This window comes from Leuciscus leuciscus, assembly GCF_965113295.1.
Source record: "Leuciscus leuciscus genome assembly, chromosome: 16".
Lineage (NCBI taxonomy): Eukaryota > Metazoa > Chordata > Actinopteri > Cypriniformes > Leuciscidae > Leuciscus > Leuciscus leuciscus.
In genome coordinates, this window is record NC_138740.1 from 26,780,159 (window position 1) to 26,800,488 (window position 20,330).

At 37.5% G+C, this 20,330-nt stretch overlaps 1 protein-coding gene and 1 long non-coding RNA gene across 3 annotated transcripts in view; one reads left to right on the top strand and one right to left on the bottom strand.

Annotated features, from left to right (window-relative positions):
- The window catches only part of LOC309477284, a 347,071-nt gene that overhangs the window by 102,285 nt on the left and 224,456 nt on the right, over positions 1–20,330 (bottom strand). The gene's annotated exons all lie outside the window — the stretch shown is intronic.
- unc5da (unc-5 netrin receptor Da) overlaps positions 9,526–20,330 on the top strand; it is a 225,137-nt gene continuing 214,332 nt past the window's right edge. For both annotated transcript variants that reach the window (XM_082140471.1, XM_082140472.1), the window contains exon 1: positions 9,526–10,005. In XM_082140471.1, the coding sequence (XP_081996597.1) occupies positions 9,915–10,005 (91 nt within the window). In that variant the 5' untranslated portion in view covers positions 9,526–9,914. The remainder of the gene's footprint in view (positions 10,006–20,330) is intronic.

Genomic DNA, 20,330 nt, shown 5'->3' on the forward strand with positions numbered 1-20,330 from the left:
ACTCTCCCTCAAAGTTGTATGATTTTTTTTTTACATTATATTCAATATCCTCTGTATGTATACCACATATAGAATAAAATAATACATCAAATAATACATCTCGAACTTCATGAGAGTGAGTAAATGACAAAATGTTAATTTTGGAGATTATAAGTGGTTTATTATTAATTATTTAAATTCTCATTTAATACATTCTCATTTAATATATATATATATAGAGAGAGAGAGAGAGAGAGAGAGAGAGAGAGAGATAGCCTATACGTGTGTGTGTGTGTGTGTGTGTGTGTGTGTGTGTGTGTGTGTGTGTGTGTGTGTGTGTGTGTGTGTGTGTGTGTGTGTGTGTGTGTGTGTGTGTGTGTGTGTGTGTGTGTGTCAACATTTTGTCATGCTGAGATGTATTATTTTATTATATGTGGTATATTCAAAGACCTATTCATTGGAAACTATTCCTATTGAGTGACTGAATATTACATTACTAAATGTAAAGATACACTGTAAAACTTAATAAGTTGAATTAATAATTAAGTTTTACAGTAAGTAATGTAAAGTTAGTAATGTAATATTTAGTAATTTGATACAAGTCTTTGAATAGGAGTATCAGATAAGGATGAATCAATTCGCTCGCTTTCATCAGCTCAGGGTTTATCAAAGTGCTATAAATATAAATATTTGAGGCTTTTTAGGCATTTATACAATATATGCTCTATATTTCAATTGACGGCATATCTTCTCATGAATTCAGTTTTTATACGCTTTTAAATAGTTTTTGAGGATTACTTTGCATCTTGAAAAGTTTAAATTGACAAGTTTGAATTTAGTTCAGTGACACACAGCATGAATATTCACATTAATCTGAATACCTAACGAAGTAATTAAAGCCTGTTTTGTTTCTTTCTATAGCAGCAGAATCAGTTCAGTGTAAATTTGAAGTTTCAATGCAAACCCTCTCGTTAATGCAACAGGGTGTTAATTTTACAATACAGACTGTAAGTTCTAAATTGAAAAGGAGTGATGCACAGAGATTTGAGTGTTAGAGAGGGGAAACAAAGTATTGAAAACTGCAGGAGTGAAACTTTAATTCGTTCTCAACACTCAATTTTAAACTCAATTTATAGATGTAGACTAAATTTAAACCTCTCATATTCTACTTTAGTGCCTTCTTGAGTCTATTATACATTGATCCTGGGAAATTCTACAGTATGCAACCTCCCAAATGCACACACATTAAAGGCAAGTGAATGCAAATTTGGTTTTTCTTTAATTAGAGCACAAGGCCTGAGGCACAGGGCCTATCACAAGGCACAGAGTCAATTATCAAAGGTTTACATTACCTGGGGACAGGGCCTTAATTGTGGTACGTCCAAACACCTTGGTTAGAACATATCCTAGAGAAAAGGCAAAAGAAAAAAAGCAATGGAACAATGTTCAAAGGAATAGCCTTTGACCAAATCTTTCAGACTAACTCAGAGGCCAAACTTTGAGTCTGAAAATAGAGGAAAAACAAGAACTGAAAACAGAACACACCCGGACCTCTAAAGACACATTCAGAGTGGTGAAAAATCAAAGAATCTGTTTCAAATCGCTCATTAGACTGCCGTCATCCTCTCCATGACTAGTCAACTGAATCTTTTAGAACGAATTCGGCTGTAATAAAGAATACATAAAGTACAGATCAAAACAGAGGCCTTGGGATTTCTCTGCTTTTCTGCTCTGTCCCTCCAAGAAACAAAAAGAGCATGGTTGTTCTCTAAACTTTTTTTTCTTTTTTTTTTTCTGAGCACAAGCTGATGATGGTATATGATGATGTATGAGGATAAACTGTGGCTGGTTTCAAAGTCACAATGTTTTAAAAGCCCAGGCATTTTTCACCTGTCACTATACAGAAAAAGTGAAAGATTGCAGCTTTTGTGCTGTAGAACCTTTTTTTTCCCCCTCAGCGTTTACTGTTTGACATATTTAAGTATTTAAACAGGGCAAACTTGTGTAAACTTGTGTAAACATAATATTACATATTAAGTTATATTTTTTTGGTCATTGTTACAGTGTTTATCTTTAAGCATTTCATCAAGGCAATTTATCATATTTTTTATTTTATATATATATATATGTATATATATATATATATATATATATATAATATTTTATATAAAATGTTATATAAATGTAATATTTTATATAAAATTATATATTTTATAGTAAATAAATATGGTAACACTTTTTACAGTGTCCTTGTTACACATGTAATTACTATAGTAATTCTAAATTCTAAATTGTGCATAGTTACATGCAACTAGGACTGCACAATTAATCGCACTGAAACCGCATGTGATTTGGCAAAGACTGCGATTATGTTATGTGCAGCTTGTCAGTGCAGTGCGGCTGATCGGTTGTAAATGCTGCTCCATCTGAACGCCAGAGGGCGCTCTCACACACACACACACACACACGCCAAATATCCCCCGCGCAGAAGTAGATAACGCACATCATTCCAGGAAATCACTATCGCTAGCTGAAAAAACAGAAGTTTGAAACGCTTTGATTGATTAAACATGACTTATAAACACACGACTGCCTTATTCTGTATAATAAGCCACATCATCGCACAGAAGGATGCTCAAATGTCATTATGAAGTGAGTTTGGAGTAAAAGCATGTTATTAAATGTTGTCTTTTGTTGGACGATATGCTCATAAATGCTTCTCATGTTTGGAAATCTGTTTTGCTTTTTCAAATGCACGTTATAAGTGACTTAACTCACAGTGTTTCAAAATCGCGATAAGCCAACTCGATTTAAGTGCGATTACATGGAAATTGCGATTAATCGTGCAGCCCTACCTAAACCACTAATCCTAAACCCTAAACCTATATTAAGTAGACCTACATGTAGTTAATTACTATTACTCAGTACTTAAATGGTTAGTTCCCCCCAAAAATTCTATTTATGTCATAATTTACTCTCCCTCATGTTTTTCTAAACCTGTGAGACTTTCATTCATCTTTGAAACAGAAGATATTTTAAAAGAAATATGTGAGATTTCTATCCCTCCATTGACAGTCGCACGCAACTACCACTTTGTCGCTTCAAAAAGTTCATAAAGAGATTGTACGGTAAAACTAATCCAAATCTAAAATGTTTCAAAGATGAACAAAAGTCTTATGGGTTTAGAGTGATATAAGTTGACATATATGAAATATTTTATTTCTATATCATTTCCTTTAGGATAAGCTCACAAAAAAGGGCCTTTATATAAAGGCTGTTTTCTCCACTAATGGTAATTTAATTGGTATCAGTATGAGTCATGCAGTCATCATATCATGTGCCATAAAGATCATATGTTCATGTTAGGTGTAGAGTTTTTTCTTTTTATCCTCACTAGGCAGTTCTCACTCTTGTGCTTTCACTCTCCTCAGGCCCTTTACGGATTGCCCCCACGTCTGTGGGCAGAAATAGGCGTTTATCTCGACGGGGTGCATGCATTAAGGAGAGCTAAACAGCTTTGACATGCCTGTGTCACTGACTTTCAAAGTGCTTTCTGGGGTCGCACTGCATTTGTAAAGTGATTTCTTTCTCTTACAAGACCAAAAGTATTGTTTGCAATTGTATGTGCATATTTTATATGGGCCAACAGAAGACATTAAAAAATGTGTTCCCCCATGCAGATTACTGTAACAGCATGCAGCGCGCCACAGTGAGCTTCTGCTGAAAATGAGTGAAAGAATATGACAAGAATAAAATATTAGAAGAGTTAAAACAAAAGATAGATAGTTATAGCAGATAGACAGTAGCAACATGCATGGGTTCAAAATATCTTGGAAAACTGGAAATCATTGGATATATCAGAGACAAGTGAATTTGGTTCCATTTTGTACTGGGCGACGTGAGAGTGTGTCTTATGAGAGGAAAGACCAGAGGGATTTTTTCCCCCCTAATTTAAATAATTGGTTTTATTTAGTCTTGACTCATTATACTAGAGAGAATTATTACAATATCATCTGGAAAGTATTTTTTGTAGAAGAAATAAAAAGTAGATATTTTTCCTAAACAATACTAGTAGAAAACAAATTAGTTTTATTACTTTATTTTAACAACTAGGGCTGTGTATGGAGCATAAATAAATAAAAAATGTCTCATGTGCTCTATCTCTAAAAGTCTTTAGAAAGCAGCATGAATTTATTATACATTTATGTTTATTTGTTTATTTATTTTTATAGATGTTTCCTCTTCCAGGGTTTACCACTGACAAGAGGGACATATAATGATTTGCAGGTAAGCCACCTTAACCCTTGTAAGTAAAAAAAAGAAAAAAAAGAAAAGTGGACTGGGGTGCACAGGAAATGGAGTGGATTGTCAAACAAAATGCCCATTGTTGTTTTTGTTGTTGTTGTTGTTGTTATTATTATATGTTTATTATTCTCTCTTTTTTTATGTGCCAGAATGCCATTCCAATCCAATTTAAGCCCTGGAAATAAATCATAAAACCACAGCAACACTAGATGGCCCATAATAGAGCGAGTGCATGCTCTTGATGTTTGCTTTTCACGATCTCATTTTTAGAGGACAGCTAATGGACCATACACATATTCAGTCTCATTCCCCCTGATGGAGTCCTCTGTAGACACTGCCTATTAAAAGGACAACTGTGACTTTTGTCTTTTGTCCTGAGGGAAAGAGGCCATGGTTTCGCTTTTATAGAGCTCTGAGATATTTAAAGCATCATCATGTCTGATGTGCAAAGCCTGTTAAACATTTAACCCCATCAGGCAAGGTCAAACACAAACACACAAGCATGCGCACAGAGTAATCAGGCCACAGTTGGACAAATTACATATTAACAAGGGCTTTAGGTCTATTGTGTTGAGGAGCTAGAAGTGTGTGTGAGAGTGTGTGACCAGATGGGAATAGCCATTCACTGAGGCAGTGTTTCGGTTTTTTTCTTGAAGTTGTCTCTCCCAAATGTACTGTAATATCAATTTAGGGTCCCATCGTGGCCCTCTAGCCTACATCACTATGAATATCATGCCCTTAATTCATTGCTGCACAAGTCATGTTTAGTCAGTATCATTACTGGATTCTAACCATCTATTCCTTGGTAACAAGAACTATGGACACTTTTTGAAGGCAGAATTATATTATGCCATTAACAGTGTTAATCTTCTGAATTGGCACTATGGGTGCTCAAATCAGTGTCCTGTGGTGGTTAATCGAGCTGTAAAAGATTTTAGATTTTTGACAGCCATCACAGTCCAGTCTCTAAGTGAGTGCAGGAATTCCATTGGGAAATGACTTTCAGCTAGTTTAGAAGAGAGGATCAGCTGCACTCTTATAATTAAATGTCAACTTTATATTTTGGGTCCGAATAATTATGGATGAAAGTGTGACCAGATCAAAATCAAATCTGAGCACACTAAATTATCGCTGGAGAAAAAAAAAAATCCTTTGAGATTAGGGTTTATGGCTGGGACATTTGTAATTACACATGTAAAATTGCACGTTAGTGATGTTTTTGTATGTTTTTTTATTTATGTAAATTGTTGAATTAAAGACTACAGTGATATCACAGATGGGTAACATTTCAGTGACCATGTTACACATATTATGGTAATTTTTTTTAAATATATACACTGAACAAAATTATAAATGAATCACTTTTGTTTTTGCCCCCATTTTTTATGAGCTGAACTCAAAGATCTAAGAGTTTTTCTATGTACACAAAAGGCCTATTTCTCTCAAAATTTTTTCACAAATCTGTCTAAATCTGGGGTCCGAAAACCAAGCAGTATCTGGTGTGACCACCATTTGCCTCACGCAGTGCAACATATCTCCTTCACATAGAGTTGATCAGGTTGTTGATTGTGGCCTGTGGAATGTTGGTCCACTCCTCTTCAATGGCTGTGCGAAGTTGCTGGATATAGGCAGGACCTGGAACACGCTGTCGTATACGCCGATCCAGAGCATCCCAAACATGCTCAATGGGAGACATGTCCGGTGAGTATACTGGCCATGCAAGAACTGGGATGTTTTCAGCTTCCAGGAATTGTGTACAGATCCTTGCAACATGGGGCCGTGCATTATCATGCTGCAACATGAGGTGATGGTCGTCGATGAATGGCACAACAATGGGCCTCAGGATCTCGTCACGGTATCTCTGTGCATTCAAAATGCCATCAATAAAATGCACCTGTGTTGGTTGTCCATAACATATGCCTGCTCATACCATAACCCCACCGCCACCGATGGGCCACTCGATCCACAACGTTCACATCAGCGCTCACCCACATGACGCCATACACTCTGTCTGCCATCTGCCCTGTACAGTGAAAACCGGGATTCATCCGTGAAGAGAACACCTCTCCAATGTGCCAGAAGCCATAGAATGTGAGCATTTGCCCACTCAAGTCGGTTGAGTGACAAACTTGCAGTCAGGTCCAGACCCCCGATGAGGACGACGAGTATGCAGATGAGCTTCCCTGAGACGGTTTCTGACAGTTTGTGCAGAAATTCTTTGGTTATGCAAACCAATTGTTGCAGCAGCTGTCCGGGTGGCTGGTCTCAGACGATCTTGGAGGTGAAGATGCTGGATGTGGAGGTCCTGGGCTGGTGTGGTTACACGTGGTTTGCGGTTGTCAGGCCGGTTGGATGTACTGCGAAATTCTCTGAAACGCCTTTGGAGACAGCTCATGGTAGAGAAATGAACATTCAATTCACGGGCAACAGCTCTGGTGGACATTCCTGCAGTCAGCATGCCAATTGCACGCTCCCTCAAAACTTGCGACATCTGTGGCATTGGGCTGTGTGATAAAACTGCACATTTTAGAGTGGCCTTTTATTGTGGCCAGCCTAAGGCACACCTGTGCAATAATCATGCTGTCTAATCAGCATCTTGATATGCCTCACCTGTGAGGTGGATGGATTATCTCGGCAAAGTGCTCACTAACACAGATTTAGACAGATTTGTGAACAATATTTGAGAGTAGGCATGTGCCGGTATCACATTTTCATGCTGCGATTAATTGAGTGATCTTTTATCATGGTATACGGTATTATCACGATATTTTAATTGCACATGAGAAACAGATGGATTTGGGGGGGGGGGGGGGATGTAAAAAATTTTATAAAACTTGCATCACAAGGTGTAATTGTGATTGTCAAAACATTTGGTAACTAAACTGAATTTTATTAAGTCTAGTGACAACATCATGTTACAATGATTACATGGTACAATGACTGGTAGGCTACTGTTTGTATTGCTTAACACAAATTTAACGATTTCAATTCAATACTTGGGATTTGATTTAAATCTTGATTCAATATTGAGTTATTTTGGATAAATATTAGGAAGGCTACAGTAGATAGCCCACATGTTAAATCTTGATTCAATATTGACTTATTTTGGATAAATATTAGGAAGGCTACAGTAGATAGCCCACATGTTAAATCTTGATTCAATATTGACTTATTTTGGATAAATATTAGGAAGGCTACAGTAGATAGCCCACATGTTATTTTTTTCTCATGAAAAAAAATATCTCACATAATGCTATGTAACCATATAGAGCCCTATCAGCTGGTATTATTAAAGGTTACAAATAACTAATTAAATCAAATATAATGTGGTTTTCATTATAATAACAATTATGTAATGACACAAGTAAAAATATAATAAATATGTAAAAAAGTGCAGTGCACATATTCAGCAAAATACTCCTCTTTATGTTTTAGTCATCTAACATGCTGCTGGTCATTAAATAGTTTAAATGTAACGTTCTGTGACACAATTGTTCTCCTGTTTCATAACCTGCTCTGTCTTGTTTGACGGTCTTCGTGTCCTCTTTGCTCCGCGATTTTTCTCTGCGTGAGAAAACGGATGTGTGGCGTGAGCGTGTGAGGAGTCTCGCGCTGAATGCGTCGAGTTGGCAGCTCTGCTTTTAGAAGCGGGATGGATCCGGATAGATCGGCGGCGGCGTTCCTCCTTCCGCCATGCTGCTTCTCCATGTGAGGACTGTTTACATTAGACTAGAAGTGCGCACCGGCCGCATGCTTATACACGTGGCGATTGTTTACATCAGAGTGCGCACATGTTTCGCGCAGCATAGGCAGTGCTTGTTTAAGCGGTTGATGGAAAATAAGCTATAATGCGCGTTCTAAAAATCTAAATTCGGATCTATTATTTTTCACGGTATTTTGAAGTGCCCGCGATAACAATATCGTGCATATTCATTACCGCGATTTATCGCATTACCGAATACCGGCACATGTCTATTTGAGAGAAATAGGCCTTTTGTGTACATAGAAAAAGTCTTAGATCTTTGAGTTTAGCTCATTAAAAATGGGGCAAAAACAAAAGTGTTGCGTTTATAATTTTGTTCAGTGTATATATAGTCAGGGCTGTAAACCACCATAGATAATGAGGAGAAACAATTAGATGGTCAGTTAATGGGTTTAGTTATTTATGTTTAAACTTCTACAATTGGTCCCTCCAGTCTTGAATTTTCATTTACAGCCTATATAAAAATAGTGTGTGATTACAAGCAGCTTATAATTACCATTATTAATATTAATATAATTAAAGTGCTTGTGGTTAATTATATTCACAGTAACATGATCATAGCATTATAAAGTGACCTAAAACTCTAATAGCCTTTCAGTAATTAACATATTACCAAGGCATGTATTATTTATTTATTTATTTATTGTACAACAGACAACTCAAATTTAGGAGCTTATGTTTTTTCAGTTTTTTTTTTTTTCAATCCCGATATGTGCATGGAAGATTACGTATGCATATATCAATGCCCATTTTGTGTGTACGCAACGTTTATACATCAGGCCCCTGGAGTCCACTGATTTCAGAATGCTTTGAGCAGGAACGGGATATCTCTGAGTCCGCTCCACTTAAACATGGATTCCTCACCTCCTTTTGGTCTGTGCGACACACAGCTTGACGGTTTGACTTCAGTGCCGGTTCTATTACATGCTCATATAAATGCAGATTCAACTTTAGCAGAGTAATGTGGAAATACTTTTTGGATTTATATTTATTTAATAACTGTTTTGGACTTGGACATCATGCAGTGTGGTAGATAATGACATGCATCTTGACATACGGCTATGGCTTCCAAACGAAGCTATCTGTCCAGAGCAGAAAAAAGAAAGAAAATACGACAAGAACAAAGTAGGGATATTGTAACATTTTAAATTCTTATTTATTCTTGACATAGCAATAAATTCATTTTGATGGGGGACCCTTCACAAAGTTTTGCTTAGGGCCCCCAGAAGTGTATAGGACCGGCACTGAGGCTATTTGAAACATTTTTCGTTGTTGGAGACAAAATATACGAACTGGGTATTTTTTGTCTGAAATGTAAATAACTATAGATTACATGTTTATAGACTAACACTCTTGCTCATGTGATATTGCTTAAGTAAACATCCATTCTTCAGATTATGCACGAGAGACGTCACCGCCTCTGCTCCGGTGTGCAGCGTTGCTCTCATCTCAGTGGCCCCCAGTAGCCCGACACGATCTGTGATGAAATCAGTGTAACACAACCAGCTGTTCATATGTCATCTCGAATTCACCCGATATCTGACATGTATGCTCATGTATCATCTCTTACTCAGGCACATCTGGTCACTTCGCAGCGCATTCGAGCAGCAGGGTGAAGGACAGCCGCTGCGCTCCCTCCGCCCTCAATCACCCTCCGCTATTGGCCAGCGCGCACCGGCTTCATTATTCCAGTCTCACGGATGCGCGAGACACTCACTCAGCGCGCGGATGAGAGAGATTCACTTTGGGTTTATCGCTACGGGAGGGACCTGTTACTGAAGCCACTGGAACGCACGGCACATGCATGAGAGCGGCACTCGCGAGCGGCTCCCCGGTTTAGTTGGGGACGCAGGAGAGAAGCGCAGTGATGATGGGACGCTTTGGGAAGAAGGGACGATACTCCTGCTTTATCGTCCTCGCGGTCCTGGTTCTCCTGCTGCCCTATGCGATGGCTAGAGGTAAGAGAACTTAACTGTTTACGAAAGCCAAACGATATACTTTTATAGCCCCACATTTAGCTGTCCTAAAGAGTTCGTGGACTCTGAAGCTTCGTCGTATGAATATATTTGCACTGGGTGATGGTCTATAATGACTGTAGCCTATATTAGTTTTTTTTTTTTAAAACAAGGGCAAGGCACGACTGTTCCGATTTCAATTGGACTTTGGAATGGAGAATGTGTAGTAGATGCTAATTTACGTAAAACTCCCTACACGGCACGCATGTAAGTAATGCTCTCAGTCTCATCACTGTGCCAAACGCTTGAATAGGCATACGCGACTGTAAAATCGAGTGCCGATGCAAAGGGAAATTTGCACGCAATGCATCTAGTAAATGTCAGTAAAAATTATGAAATAGCAGCAGTCTGGAAACCTTCTCATCATTTCGGTTTGAATGAAGCTTGTTTATTGGAGTGAGCATACCAAGCGTGTGTGACACGAGATGCGCAGCGCAACAGGCATGAAAGGCGCGCTGGTTCTACACCCGTCGTGTTCTTGATTGAAAAGCGCGTACCACTTTAATGAACAGTTATTTGTGTTTTATATATTTATTTATTTATTATTGCTTAAATTACAAACAATTCTACGTGAATTAAGTGCGTACTTACTGTAAGTACGCTGCTGCTTAAATAATTTTACTGTAAAATATTATAGTTTTGGAACTAAAAAGTCACTTTTTGGACGCTTTAAGTAGGCTATTGAATTTTATTCCGATAGTTATTTATTCTTCTTATTTTTCATCGGTTATTTACATGAGGGCGTTTTGTAACGTTTTATGTTGTTTAGGTCATGGCTATTTCATTATTGAAATGTCATATAGTGTTACTTTGTTTTTTTTTATTAGACATGGCTCATGGAAAGTAGGCTATAATTTTACTCATGTAATAGTTTAGCTCTTGTGTATAATTATACTTACAAAAAAGCAGTTTTAAGTTGATATGTTTACTATTTAACAGTACAGTAACGTTGTCACTGTATTTTTGTAATGGTGAGCTTCTGGCAACAGCTACCATTTTTTTCTTTACCATTTAACAGTTTTATTTTTTTATTTTATGTTTCAGCATGCAAATTTTAGTGTAATTTTGACTTAAAATCATGTGTTGGTGTCCTATCGTACTTTCATCAAGATTATTGTTGCATGTTCTTTTAAACGAAAGCAGAAGCAAGGCAGCAATTATCTTATGTTAAGAGTCATTGATTCTTAGTGAAGAGGTGGACAGTGCACCCAGACACAGTACAATAACTATCATTAAGATGTTCAACCAAGATAGATTAATTGGATGTTTATAAACAAGTGTCCAATTAGCATTTCGTTAATTGCCCGTGCGTTTTTTCCCCCCTTCCGAATAAAGAGATCCTATGTGTGGCACCTGCAATTTGAAGTGATGCACTTAAAATAAATCTGATGATATGGATTGGACAATTTGAGGTTGATAGTCTTGTTATTAGTCAGGAGTGCTGTTATTATCTGAGGCACCCCTAAGGACCACTTTTGAGATCCGTTTTGTGTATCCGTTCATATAGGCTTGCTGAGAGATTGTGTTTGCAGTTTTCACTCTTATTCATATGAAACTGTGATTCTGTAGTTAATACATCATCCATTTATTTCCTGGTTTGTTTGATATGCGATAAGAAGAGGTGCATTTAAAGTGTTAAATCCTAAAGATATGACTTTGAATCTGCATCAAATTCTGTAAATTAATCAATACAGAACGTTCTTTCTCATTGTGTATCTTAAAGTCCTCTGATGTTTGCTGCCGAGAAACATCTGACCTCCTGATTTTATCGTCCCGTATGATAAACTATTTGAAAGTCTATTAGCAAATTAGCCCTCAGGATTTGAACCTCCTCCTTTCCTTAAACTATGGAAATCAGCTTGAACCGGCCTAACATTCATGATTAATGAGTTCTCCTCACCAGCATTAAGATGGTATTGCATAAGATATATCCGTTCCTCTCGGAGATACTGCTTTGTTGGTTCATTCAGAGAATTCATTAATATGCAAATGAAATCGTGTCATTAAAATATCCAATCATCTGTCATGTTCACTTACACCGCCTCAAGCGCTCACATCATCTATTGTTTCACATCCACGCTCAGAAATGCTCCGTACCTGTCAGAAAGAAGCTGTTATTGAAAACCATAAACAAACCCAAACTATTACGCCGTTTGCCACATTGCCTGTGGTCAGAGCGTTAAATGTCATTTTCCTTTAATGTACTGTGTTTTAGGTTTTTTTGTGTTTTTTTTTTTTTTAATAAAGTTGATGTGAGACACAGAACGGAAATGTTGCCCTGGGCAGTAGTAGATGGAGATGTAACTGTGCCCGATTCAGTGATAGAGGCGCACATGGTAATGAGTTCGAGTAGCTTTTGAAGTCTCCAGAGAGGTTCTCTGATGGCATGAGTAATGAACAAAGGCAGTGTGTTCCATCTGAACATAGGCAATGTTTAATTTACCATCCAGTATCTTTAGACAGACTCTCACAGTATGCTTTTTGACATCTGTGCACATATGAAGGAAAACCCTGATTCGAATCTGCAACGTAGGACATATTGTGGACGTTGTGTATCAGCTACATGATTTAGTATGAGCAATAGAACATTACTCAGGATATCTGTTAACGTTGATGCATTGCAGTGTCTACAAGTATCTAGTACTGTAACGGCAAGGCATACATTTCCCAGAATGCATCATTGATGTCCCCGGTGAAATGTTCTGAGAGCTTGTCATGAACCTGGTTGTTGGAGAGTATTTATGAGAGCGAGCGAGTGGTAAGGGCCAGGTCTGCTTATCCTCAGGGACTGAGAATGGAGCTGGATCAGAAGATGCTTGTTAGGATGATGGAATCCTCTTGTCATTTGTCATAGGTGTAACATGGAACGCCAGCCCTTTTCCCTTTCCCTGGATTTTCAATACAAGGATAAGAAGCTTGTGCAGTGTTTATGCATATGTGTGAACAGGTGTTTGTGTAATTTCCCTCAGAGGATTGTGATTTGCTGTATAGTCTGTATGTTCAGCGTTTGCCGGTAAAACCCAACAAAGGTCACATTTAATCTTTCAAACACTCATAAATTTGTCAAAAGGAGGGAGGATCTTCGTAACCACATACATTTTCAATAACATGAGAGCAGCAGGGGTGGGTCCCGGGGGAGGCTGAGTTTGAGATTTTTGTGTTTGCTTGCATAATTTCCATTTGAGAGATATTTTTGTTAATGTTTATCCTACATTCTATACTGTCAGACAATCCAGGTTTTCTGAATGTGGGTACTTAAACAAGTTGGTGTCAGCACAATTAGCATCATTTTAGTGACAGGATCAAAAATAAAGCCTCTCAAAGTGGCAAATATGAGTAAAGGTAAATTTAACCTCAACGCAAATTGTAAAAATGGTAGTTTGGCCAGTAAGTGAAGTGAACAATTCACATCGAACACATATAAACTATATAGAAAACATAATTGATTGCTGCATCTTGTGTCTTCTAACAGCTTTTACTTCAGCTGAACATTTTCCATCTGATGTTTATCTCAGATGCCTAAAGGTTTTTTTTTTTTTTTTTTCAGGACTCCATGTGGTGACACATATGTGGAACATTCCTCACATTAAGCCACCAAAACGGAAATATGAGGAACAAAATAATGATGTACTGTATCTTCATGCTTTTAGGTCCATTGCAGTTTCACAGAGAAATAGACTGACTCATCTCGGGTGACACAATGACTTGCACTGCTTGTCACTAATATTGAAGGAAAAACAGGCAATTATAAAAAATGGTTATGGCTAAATGGTAATTTTGGACCCTGTGTACTTAACAATAACACCATTACCCTTTTAGGTTGTGGAAGGTTGATGGGCCAAAATAGCAAATGTCCTGTGAAAGCATAAAACGTGGTCATCTCAAAAACATTACCTTGCCTTCCTGTTTCATTTAGCCATATGGATATTTGTGTAGCTGTGAAAGTATCGCCACTCAATTTTCCTGCCACCACAGTTCCTTTTCCCGAGTGGCCTTGTTTTCCGTTTCTCCATCTTCATTTGTGTCTCCTCAGAGTGCTTTTGAGAGAGTACTGAATGAAGAGACTTTGAGATTGCTGTCCTTCCTCCATTGACCATGGGATTCACCACAATGGCATAACTCGCACCATTAACCGTGAAATCTTGAGAATGAGTGCATTCCTTTCTCTTCCTCTGCCTTAACTCTGTTTATCTTTTCAGCATGCACACATACCTCTCCAGGTACTCTAAATGTTTTGGACTATCCTCCATATAATAATTTTCCAGGAAGGAAAACATTATCGATAAGTACAGTATCAATAGGCAGTTAGTTAGGGCGTAAAATGATGGTGCCAAAGGAATAAGAAGGGGAAAGATGATTTAAGATATTATATGGTAATTTAAAATAATCTTTTGGGTTCTGCTGCATTTTGACCCAATTCAAAATCTTGCTGATTTGTGTTTTTACAGTTGGCAATGCAATAATGACAAATTAACAGGCATTAACTCACACAAACACACACGCACTGTAACGACTGTTTGATGGATAACATCAACCTCTATGCAGTAATCACACAAATGTAAACTAGTTTAATGTATTCTCCCCTCATTACCCCACCGTGAAAGATGTCTGCTATTGGTCATTGTATTTGAAAAATGATCCGACCAGTCTCTTTGATGTAAATCGATACTGCTCCCAAATATGAATATTTCATGTTTTAATAATCAATTGCAACATTGACAGAGATGTAAGAGCTTGTCTGTAATAAAATATAATGCAATTTAATCTCGGAGGTTGCGTTGGCTGTGCTGTCATTGAGCAGTGTTCTGATTGGCCCGTGGGCAGTATTGATCACTGTGAGACAGGCAACATGACCAAGCAAAACTAGTTGAATGAGCTTGTCCCTTTTTTTTTCATTTGTGTATGAATCGTATGTATTGTCTTTGGAATGTGATACTATCTTGTGATATTTCATAAAATACTGTGTAAAGAATATATCAGTGGCATTAGTTGTAGGTACTGAAGCTTACATTGGGTGAACATGGGGTATATCCATTACTTTAATGCTTTAGAAATGGCCTTCCTGACTGACAAGACTAGTTTAGACTAGAATGAATTTATGCTGGTTAAATGCAGGTTTATGCTGGTTAGACACTTTTTTATGTCTGTTAAACGCAGGTTTATATTGGTTAGCTGCTTATTTTTTGCTATTAGATGCTGCTTTATGTTGGTTAAATGCTGATTTATGCTGGTAAGGTGCAGGTTAAGTGTTGGTTTATTTGGTTAGATGATGGTTTATTTGAGGGACCTTGGCAGTCAGAACCACTGTTAAGAATATTTCCTTCAGACATTTCACACTCTCATATATGGAAGCTTGTGTCCACCACAAAATAAGACAATTTAAAAGATAATTGCGACTTTTTATCTCACAATTGCGAGTTTATATCTCGCAATTCAAACTTATTTTCTCACAATTGAGAGATGTAAACTCACAATTGCGAGTTATAAAGTCATATTTTGAAAAAAAAAAAAAAACATTTTCTCAGATTTGCAAGTTTAGATCTCACAATTCTGACTTTATAGCTCGCAATTGCGAGTTTATATGGGTTTAAGATGTAAACTCGCAGTTGTGAGAAAAAAGTCAGAATTGTGAGATAAAAAGTTGCAATTACCTTTTACATTTTTTTTCTGTGGCGAAAACAAGTTTCCTCGTATCAAACATTAATACACTCATTAAATATTCAGTTTTGGTCGCAAGTCATACGTCTACAAGATGTTTTTCGTATTTGTACAAAAAATTGCTTTTTATGGTTCTTGTGCACAATTCCCTGATATGTACTGTGCAGTGAATCTGCCCACTGTTCTTGACAGAAAGCCTCCAGCTACTGCAAGTTCTTTGGTTTTCCCAGTGTGCTCTGCATATATGAGCTCTCATCACTAGCTTGGTGATATTGAGGTCCAGTTTTGCCATTTAGGACAAATAAGGCACTCACACACAACTTCACATCACAAAAAGAGTCAACAAATTCAATTTGGAACAGGATAATTGTTCTATCGGCTTGTTGAATGTACTTAAATATCAGTTATCTAGATTCTTCAGCACAGTGCAAAATAAAAATAAAAAAAGCTAAATAATACAAAATATTTAGCAGATTTTGCCAGTCAAATGTTAACTTATGAGCACAGCTTTACCATCATGATCTAATACTCACTCATACCCTTGAATTTCATTAAAACTATAGCCCTTTTTTAAATAATGAATGTGTCACTATATAATATAATTCGATCTTCTTTCTCATTTCATACATATGTTCTTGAGGCCACTCATAGGATGTGCTCTGTGTACCGTGACCAACGAAGGAGAGTGCCACGTTCTTATGTGCATGCATTTTTCATTCTCTCACACACACACACACACACACACACACACACACACACACACACACACACACACACACACACACACACACACACACACACACACACACACACACACACACACACACACACACGCTCGCACGTAGGCCGTGTACAGTGAAGGGCTCGCTTCGTCTGCATGTTGATGTATGGTCAGCAGTGTCGGTGTAAAAATCTGCTGGTGTTTCACGCCTCTGTGACTCACTGCTTGTAAAAGAGCCGGAGAGCTGCACAAACCAGGTGTTTTGTGAAAAACACTCACACTCACAGCACAAAGCCAGCTAGAAACAGACACTTTTTTTCCCTCACATACTGTTTTTGCTCTCAATGAAAAGTAGTTAATTTTCTTTACAGCCCTTTTAACTTCAGCGTGGGTTTAAAATATTGTCCTCATTAGATTTCGGGTTGCCTCCCACTGTGGAATTGCTAATGTTCCTCGGAAGCACATTGTCTTCTCAATCTCGTTTGAGAACAGTAGAGAAAAATGCTTTTTGCTCACTGCATTTTTACTCCTTTAGGAATTTGTTTGGACTTCAATTTTTCGGGGGCACATTAAGAAATATCCACTTGATTGAATGAGCTCTTTGCTGGGCAGGACACAGCTGGAAAGAGTGATGTTTTGGTACCATATCAATTGTTTTTATTTATTTATTTATTTATTTATTAATTTATCAGATGATATAGGCTACTGACTAACAGTGGTCACTATTGGATAATTAATTCTGCATTCTCATTTCCCCTATTTTTAGATAGGGTAGTTACTTTGCCATCATCTAATGCTCAGAAAAGTAATTAAGTATTAATAATATTGTTAAATGTAATCTTTAGTAAATAAATGTTTTCATACTGTACATTATAATGTTGTGAACTTGTGATGTTATGAATGATTTTATTTTTATTTATTTTATTTTAGACAAATTAGTGTACAATTTATATATCGACCATTTATTTAAATTTAAATATTAAAAAAATAAATAATGCTTGACTTTTAAATTCAACAAAAAAGTAAATGTATTGATTTGTAAAAACTAAATTATTATATACATGACTTTTGTATGTAGATATATAATTTACTAAGCTAATTTCTTACTAGTGTTTCACTGGCTGCCTGCATTATATTTTAGCTTTTGTGCTTAAATATAATCACCATAGTTGTCGTCTTGTTCTTTCAAGTTAAAGGGGTCATATAATGGTACATGCACTTTTACAAGTTGATTGTACTAAAAAGTGTGTTGGCAGTGCCTGTACACAACCATCATATAATGATAAAAATCCATCCAGTGTTTTTTTTTAAATCTCCTTATATGTTTTCCCCTGTCTCAAATCAAGCCGTCTGACCGTGTGACGTCACAAGTTTTTCATGACCATTAGCTGTAACTTCAATCTGTCAATGAACTAACGTATACATCAGTAAACACAGCGTTCGTATCTCACTACTCTACCCTGCCAGTACATACAAAGATAGATCAAAGTGACATTACGTTAACCAACCATTCAGAAACGTCCTGTTCGAGCCTCAATTGTCGAATTCTTCGGGGCCGTCATCTTGTTCCGGGTCCGACTCCGGTTCAAATTGATACGGTTGCACAGATGTGTCCTCAGAGACTCCCGCTGCCATTCTTTCTCTAAAATATACCCTCAACTGTTGTCAAGGCAACACTCCACGTGTGTTGCGTCAAAACACCCCACAGAAAAGAGGGGCGGGGTGAGCAAAGCTCATTATCATTTAAAGACACATGCACTTAAATGGCATGCTGAAAACAGAGCTGGTTTTGACCAGATAAAATGAGTGTTTTCTTACAATACTAATGAGAATTTTTTTATTAAATTATATTACAAACTTTTCATTTAGACCCTAAAGAATCATATTAACTTGTACAAAAATGGCATTATATGACCCTTTTAAGGTGTTTCTGTGCTACGTCCAAATTTTGTGTGGTAATCCAATGCTTTGTTTTCTGTCGGTTTTGATTTCTGTGCCACTTTTTTTGTCAAACACACCATTATAGGTGTATAGTATATGTTGTTGTGCTCCCTCAGACACAATAGTGAAACTGTCAATGCGCCTGAGCTTTAGCACCTTAAGCAGTTAACGGTTAGCACAGCGCAGAGGGTTCCCTGAATGCTGCACACCTAGTGTGTGATTCAACAGGGCTAAGTGGTTGACATCACATATACTTGTTCCTGCACCTTACTATTCCTCTCTGATAGCCTACTATACGTACACACTGACACACTCTCTCTCTCTCTCTCTCTCTCTCTCTCTCTCTCTCTATCTCTCTCTCTCAAGGTCTCACTCTTTGTCCTCCCATCCATCACTTCACACACATATTATACTTTAATATTCCGCTTTCTATACATTTCTGTTCTGTCTTCACGTTTCCCCTCTGTCCTGCCCTTTCTTCCCAAATCTCGGCTCTTTCACACACACTTATGACCTGTGGGAGAGAAAACCCAGGCGAATAAAAAAAGAAATACTTCATGGTCACACATCGGGACACCGGATGGCTGCAGTATGATAATCTGGCATTAACAAATGAAAATGACGACCCTGAGACTGGGTGGCTCACTGTGGCCGATGCACCTGAGGTCAGCGCAGTCTTTTATTTTCCAATTAGCGAAAGAAAGGTGAGACGAAGGCTGCCAGGGTCTCTCTCGTCAAGAAAATGTGCGGTCTCCCGCTTTAGCTGTTCCTTCCGCTCCCTCATATAATTCCATTCCGTTCTGTGATTTACATGCAAATGAGAGCAAATGACTATTCATTCAGAAGTGAAATTGGGAATGTGCATGCTAATGCTAAGAGACCACCATCATAATCTTTGTTCCCCATGTTACTTGACGCATCAACGGGATGTGAGTATTTTCCTCCTGTGCGAAGAAATAAAATGCCACTTTAACTTTAAAAGCACAATTACAAACAATGACAGAAATCATAGGTACAGGATGACATTGGAAGAAAAAGATCTACCACTCCGCTAATCGTTACCCACAATTCCTCATCTCTCTCTCTCTCTCTCTCTCTCTCTCTCTCTCTCTCTCCCATTCTGCAACGCATTGGGTAATTCAGCTTGAGAATGACACAAGTGATTGCAATCTCACCATCCATGAAACAAAACGAATGCTGCCTAATCATACTTCATATGTATATAAAGTGTGTTTATGTGTGTGCTTCAGATTTATTTGATCTATTCATATAGGTGCTCTAAGGAATTTGGCAATGATCATTGTGTTGAGTTTATTTCTGTATCATAATTTGGACAGTGCAGGTCAAAGGTCATGCCACCTAAAGCAATGTCTATGCTGTGAGCTTTATAGCCTCACCGTGAGTCTATGCTTGGATGTATATTATTAAGGCAGGCAGGAGGAGAAAAAAACGCAGCAAAGTGTGATAAACGCTGTCATTTTCATCTCTTGTTTAAAAGCGGATACCTGCTTTTTGGGAACGCAATTGTGTGAAACAGTTCTGGGAGGTAACCATACCCTACTATTTTGATGACAGGCTCAGGCATTTCAGAATGGCCAAACCAACATTTGAGATTCTGTGCAAAAATTGGTTAGCTGGTTAGTCCAGTTATCCTATAACATCCTCTGTTGTGGCAAAGTCATGAGTTTTTTGTTGAGCATCATGAAATTTATTTGGTAAATGTCGGCTAAAGAATTTCTGATAAAGAAGTTATCCACCTCAATTGTAAAAAAAATTATTTGTATTTGTAAAAGATAAAAGGAAAAAGAGAAAAATTATATAAAATGAAAATATATTTTTAATAAAATATATTTAATAGAATAAAATATAAAAAAGATGATTATTTTGCACTAATTCGGTGGGCCCTATTTTAACGATCTAAGCGCATGGTCTAAAGCGCACGGCGTAA